This window comes from Spermophilus citellus (assembly GCF_964194105.1).
Source record: "Spermophilus citellus genome assembly, chromosome: 14".
NCBI classification, from domain to species: Eukaryota; Metazoa; Chordata; class Mammalia; order Rodentia; family Sciuridae; genus Spermophilus; species Spermophilus citellus.
Window position 1 is genome coordinate 51,101,276 of NC_138194.1, and position 6,522 is coordinate 51,107,797.

The following is a 6,522-nucleotide window of genomic DNA, read 5'->3' on the forward strand; positions in this document are numbered from 1 at the left end:
CCCTTCCTGAGATGTCCCATTTCCTAGAGCTCCGGTAGTGAAAGAAATTGGGCCACATTTGAAGCAGTGTCTCAGATGATGCTGGCTCTGAAGTTATTTTAATTATAAATCATCACCAGAAACTAATGAAGGCATCAAAGCAGTGACACTGGTATAGACCAGACGAGTTTGGAAAACTAGGAGGTAGAACATTTCCTGAGGGATTTTAAATTTAAGTAATCTATATTTAAAATGTCATGATTTTTGAGAGTAACAGTGGGGCAATGAAAAGCTGAATAAAAATCACATCCTAATTCAGCTATACTGAATAAATTAAAAATGATATTTCTTGGACGCTTCAATTAGTGGCTGTTTTTTTGCAAGAATTCTGCTCTATATCCTTCATTTAGTTAATTCATGGTAATACATTCAATGAAAATAAGTGGGTACTTATTTAGGTCTTTTGAGAGCTTTTATGACCAATGATACTGTTTTTCTCATAAGGTAAAATACATGGACCATCCAAAAAATTGATTTTCATAGGTAGTTGCATTATAAACATAAAAAAAATACAAAAAGTATGCTGGAACTGGTACTGAAGACCCTGATGTTATTTTTTTTCTTACTACATCAATTCAAAATAGAAATGGGAATTTTTTTCTTTTCTTTTTTTTTTTTTTTTTTTTTGAAACTGGAGATCAAACCCTGGACTTCATGTATGCAAAACAAGAGCTTTGCCACTGAACTACAACCCAGCCCTAGAAATAGGAATTTTCTTAATTAATTTTTCTATGTATTACTGGTTTATGGCCCTAATTCTATCCTGCTTTCCAGGAAGATTAGCTCTACCTGCACCATTCCCAGAAATCTGTCACCTTGAAAAGGTTTAACAAGAAGCCAGAATATGCCTTTGGAAAAGTATGTAATCTCAAAATGACCCCATGTACCTCCACCCCAAAGAAAAATGTACTACCCAGATTATGATATAGTACTACCCATGACATCGGTGACATGATGAGTTGGACATGCTACCTGTTTTATGATTCCACACTCTTTTCAACAGAGTCCACAGACTACATTAGCAGCCATCTAAATCTAGGTAATGACAGGAGTCTAAGAAGTCGGAGCACAATGCTGCTCCGTAATGCAGTGTTGCCATTAGAAATTGCAGTTGCTAAAATTAAACTGACACTTGGCAGAAATTATCATAACATGTTCCATTGCAGCCTTATGACTGACAAGAGTGGCACAGGCTGCACTGGGAATGGAGCTGTGTGCCTCAGAAGAGGGACCAAGAATATCCAAGGCCACGCAGCGATAGCTTGAGTGGGACAGCATTTGAAATTGAACTGCCATCCTCCTATCCCTTCCCAGAAACACACAAGTCCTTGCTCAAGTTCAAAGTACAAATTTCCTCTTTACCTTCTGTCTTTGTTTTCTCTTCAGAGAAGGGAGGAGGAGCTCAGTGGTTGGGCAAAGAAAAGGAAAGCTCTATTTTGTCACCTGCCAGAATGGGTTTTCTCCCTCTCCTCTCCCATCACTCTCAGGATCAAGGCAAATTCCTGAGACAGCACTCCTTAATTGGCAAGTCTACTTTTAAAGCAATAGGAAAGCATCCCTTTCCCCCAGTGCCCACATTACTGCCTCTGTTCTGGCAATGTTTTGTTCTAATCTAAAGCATATGCCAGCTTCCTCAGGCATGGTCCAGGAACTCAATGCAACTAAAGGGTTAAACAAATTCCTTGGAAACTAGAGGAGGGAAGACTCCGGGAGCTGTGCAGGTGCAGAATTACAGCCTGCCACTGCTCATCATGCCAGAGTCCTGAGTCTTTGCACTGGGTCTTAGATACAGCAATGTTTGGACTTTCTTGTTTTAACATTTAAAAAAATAAATACATGATTTTTTTTCCTATTCTCTCAGCAGACATCCAAGCCCACAGTGTTTTCAGCAAATATTTGTCAAATGGTCAACAAAGTTTTAAAATATTTTATCAGAGTCCTTTCCCTCCTCTGCAATTTCCAGTCTGATTTAAGCTTTCCTAGTCCACAGATGATCAGTTTAGGGCAAGAAGATCTTATTTAATAGCTAAAGGGCTATGTTCCCTTGTTGAGGGGTGGGGGGCATGCCAAAGCTCTACATTGTAAGGAAGTCACGTTATTCAAAACTTGAATTTACAGTTTAGAATTCCTAGAGTAATGAAATTGGTAAATATATGAAAATCGATTGGAAGGAAAAAATGAAATAATTTTGTCTTTTCTTAGCCTATAGAGGGAAAGGCCAAGGAATGTAAGACATACACAGCAGAATACTTTGTTCTTTGTTTTTTATTTAGTCACAACACATCAGTACAACAGAGGTCAAACCCAGTTCAGTGGAGGTTGTTGAAACTACACCTGCTAAAGGAATAAACCTGTAAAATGATACATTTATAGCCCAATCAGATTAAATAAACCAGAGAAGAAGGCAGCAAAGCCCCTTTAAATATCTCAACAACCACATTTCCATGCACCAAAAGGAAAACACAACATAAAAAAAAATTTTTTTTCAGTTCAAAAAAATACAGCAGCTCCAGGAAAATTAGGTCATACATTTAGCAGGTTCCACTGTACTATTCAATTGACCACTTGCACACGTGATCACTTATCCAGGTTAACACTTAAGAATTTGAGATCCGTGGGATTAAAAATTCATTGCATTGCTTGGGGCTGGTAAATGCAGGCATATTCTATGCAATTGTCTTCAGTTTCCTCTCCAACACTCCCAATGGGGCCCTAACCCACCAGTGGCTGTCTCCTAGGCCTGAATTGCCAGAAGGGCAAGTTATAGCAGACAATGGCACTTGGTTCAGTGGATTCAGGGTCACTGATAGTATGTACATCCAACTGACTGCTGAGGAGGCAGAGAATTAACTAGTCTTCTTTCTTGGATAAAGCTAATCATCTGATTTGTCAACGCTTTGTTTGGAAATATAAAATTCAATATAGTTCCCCCTACACACAAAGAATATTATTCATACACCTTAATCTCTCAAAAACAAACAGAATCATGTTAACATTGAGCATAGTGGTTTGAAAAATTAATTCTAAATTAAGACTGCAACTATACAAGGAGAAAAACAGACCCAAAACACTAAAGTTTATGATTCCTAAAACTCTGAGGCAAAATGGAATCATTCTTAGATAGGTTTACAAAGTAAATTAGACACAGTAAAAACCTATCACAAAGAATAGGTTTGTACTATCTCAATTAAATGTTTTAAACAAAAATTAACAACTAGTTTTTTTAAACTGCCAATATATGACATAATAAAAAAAATTAAAAAGAAAAGAGTAAACCAACAAACCTTTAGTCTTTAAAAAAAATTTATCTGAAAGTGTACCTTTTTCCTTTTTACTTTTACTGACGACTTTAAGGTGATGTTGGCAACAGTCCAGCTCAGCTGGGATTTTAAGTTTTCCCCTCCCTCTTTTTTTTTTTTTTTTTTTTTTTTTTTTTTTATAGCATCAGTTCTTTAAAAAGCTCCGATCTCCGTCCCCCAAGGTCTATAGGGCTTGCCAAGGTTTGCCGCCTGCGTGGGTGCCGAAGGGCTCAGTGCATTGGGAGAGAGTAAATGGAAGGAGCCAAAGGAGAAGGGGAAGGCAGACAGCGAGGCTACTGAGGACAGCAGAGGCGGTGAGAGTTTGGAGGCAGAGGTGACCACGGGAAGAACCGGTCCAAGACCGCCAGTAGGGGGCGCTCGCAAAGCAGGAGCCTCCGGATGTGCCGAGGCCAACCTGCCCTGGTGGTGTGGTTCCGTGGGCGATGCAGTGGTGCCAGCGCTGCCGTGGCTGTTCTGGGGCAGCAACAGCGGGTGCGCGATGTGTGGATGATGTCCGAAGGCGCTCCCCCAGGGAATGTGTCCAAGGCCCGCGTGGGCGCCACTCGCAGCTTCCCGCTGGGAGGCGTAGTTGTTGAGATGTGAGACCAGTCGAACGCGAAGCGGGTCAGAGGCATCTAGTCCTTCAATGATGCTCAGGTAACGGGCAACTTCCGCCAGGCATTCCCGAAACCCCAAACTCCGATAGTCCATAGCTAGGGCATGTGCGTCAAAATAACCTGAGAAAAGAACAAAAGAAAAAACTCAGGGTTTTGCTCATTACCCGCCTTTCTTCCTCCCCAAAGGCAGTCTTTTCTGGCAAATACCTAGTCTTGAAAACAGAACAGTCACGGGGTTCTCCTGCAAACCCAAATACTCTGGAGCGGACCAAAAATCTTTGCATTAATCAACATGAGTAGAATGTATTTGCTAATGCAAGTTCAAAGTCCAATTAGGAGCTGCTGAGCACAAATTGGAATTATACCCTACCAGCAGATGAAACTATGCTCATTCCTTTAATGTTTTCCCTCAACAACAACAAAAACTACATCAAGGACAGAGAAACCACAGAGCAGTGAAATTCATTAGACACACAGATGTAAGTTATCATCGTGGAGCTTTTAGGCACTTGGTCCTCAGTAAAGCATTTTCCAGGCTGGGGACAGAGGAGACCGACCCACAGACCTTGGTCTCCCACCTTCTGTTAGGTTTTTCTCTACTAAACCACAACAGGTTTCTATCCTGGATGTGATGTGTCAGCTCCTTAATAATAATAATAATAATAATAATAATAATAATAATAATAATCCTATGTAAGAAATTAAGAATATATGTACATGTGTGTGCATGCTATTTCTCAATCTTTTTCTCAAAATTGCAATGGACAAATGTGGCAGATATCTGAATCAGGGCTGTCAAAACTTTGGAGGATCTCAGAGACTTTTTTTTTTTTTTTTTTTTGATAGGCACTTTCCAAAAGATGCACTAGCATAATTTGCAAAGGGCTGGGGTAATATATTTAATGGAAAAAATCAGATGTTCAATTGAAGTCATACTAACAGGCAAGCGCACATGCCACACACCCTTCTCTGCCCACCCCCAGAGAAAAAGCAGGCAGGAACTGCACCAATCCTGGACTATGCCTACTGTTCCCTGTACCCTGACCAGATAGAGGTCCCCAGGACTAATAAGAAGTACCTTTCCCTCCTGCCGTGTGCAGCATTTTCAGGTGATCCACGGTCATCTGTAAGATCTCAGCTTTTTCTAGCTTAGCAGATCCCTAAAGAACAGAATGACAAAAGACTGATTTGGCACGAGTGCCTTTGGTGGAAAACATATAACACACACGCACACACATATACATATTATATAATATCACATATTATATAATATATATGTTACTCTTTCTCTGTAAATCAACAAGTGTGGACTAAAGCAAAATGAGTTGTCTTCACAAAATCCGTTGGAAAATCTGTATGAATTCACTGAGACATAAGCAACACGACTATTTTCCAAGACATGAATAAGGTTCAGATTTATGGGGGAAGGAGTCAGAAGGCGCAGATAGCTATACTGATAACTCTACCTACTTTCTCCATTACCTGCTTCTCAAAAGCACTGGGTACCAGCCTCCTTAGCTCAGACAAACTGTTATTGATCCGGTCTCGTCGGCGCTTCTCAATGATCTGTGGGAAGCAGGCAAAACAAAGAAGGACATTTCCATGATGACTGCAATTTTCAAAGAGAAGAAATGTGATTCTTTCTGTTAATTAATAATAAAATTTAAAAAGAGGAGCATTCGTTCAAAATAAAATTTAAAACTCACGCCTCTCCGTCTTTTCCTGGCCAAGATCTGGGAAGATGTAGTTGGGGACATGGAACCTAGAGCCGAACTCAAGTTTCTGAAAGGAAAGGGGGTTGCGGGGGAGAACAGTCGTTAAGCGAGTGGAGATGATCTAAGGGTAGCCCCAAAGCCCTCCTTGCACTCAGACTATTTTGGCAAATTGGACTTGAAGGTGATTCGAGGGTCTCTCGCCACCGGCAGTGGCCAGCCTGCGACGCACACAGGTCGGCTCAGAGCAGCAGCTCCTGAACCCTCGCCCGCTGTCACCGCTGCCACTCAGTCGGGTCTCTCCTCCCTCTCTGGCCCCGCTCAACCGTCTCCAAATTACCCATTCTCGTCCGCACTCTCCTTCTCCACCTCTATGGTCTCGTCCAGCTCGCTATCCGAGGAGCTGTACTCGGGGTGAGCTCGCTTCATGCTGGCTGCGCTGGGGCTTCAGGGGAGGATCGACGCAGTGGGCAGTGAGGAGTTAACAACCGCGGCGCCTCTCAGCGCTCGGCTGCTTGCGTTCAGCACACACTGATCCCGCTCACGCTCTGCCTCCGGTTAAAACTCAACCATCCCTTTCCCACGCTGAGCCCCTTCCCAGGGCCCTAGGGAGGGCGGGGGCGTAGGGAAGACGTGAGGGGGCGGAGGGGCGGGGCCGAGGCTCCCGGGCAACCGCCTCCCTGCAGCCAATCCAGCTCCTTACTCCGCTGAGTGGCAGATGCTCAGGGGAGGGGCGGGGGCGAGACTGAGGGCGAGGGCGGACAGCGCCTCCGCCCCCGCGCCCGCCCCTGCACGGCGGCGGTGCGTCGGCTCCGCGGGGGCTCTGCCCGGCCTCCACTTGTGGGGAAGGAGGAG

General features: G+C 43.2%; 1 protein-coding gene across 2 annotated transcripts; it reads right to left on the bottom strand.

The window, feature by feature from the left end:
- Positions 1–3,336: 3,336 nt before the first annotated feature.
- HEY1 (hes related family bHLH transcription factor with YRPW motif 1) lies at positions 3,337–6,258 on the bottom strand. Of its 2 annotated transcripts, none has more exons than XM_081265966.1 (5): positions 6,008–6,258; positions 5,662–5,737; positions 5,426–5,521; positions 5,034–5,115; positions 3,337–4,075 (listed from the first exon to the last, which is right to left on the bottom strand). In XM_081265966.1, the coding sequence occupies exons 1-5, from the start codon at positions 6,094–6,096 to the stop codon at positions 3,492–3,494; spliced, it is 927 nt and encodes a 308-aa protein (XP_081122092.1). In that variant the 5' UTR covers positions 6,097–6,258; the 3' UTR covers positions 3,337–3,491. The 2 variants fall into 2 exon arrangements, with proteins under 2 accessions (XP_081122092.1, XP_081122093.1); XM_081265967.1 differs by having other exon boundaries at positions 5,438–5,521; positions 6,008–6,255.
- Between the last annotated feature and the right edge of the window lie 264 nt (positions 6,259–6,522).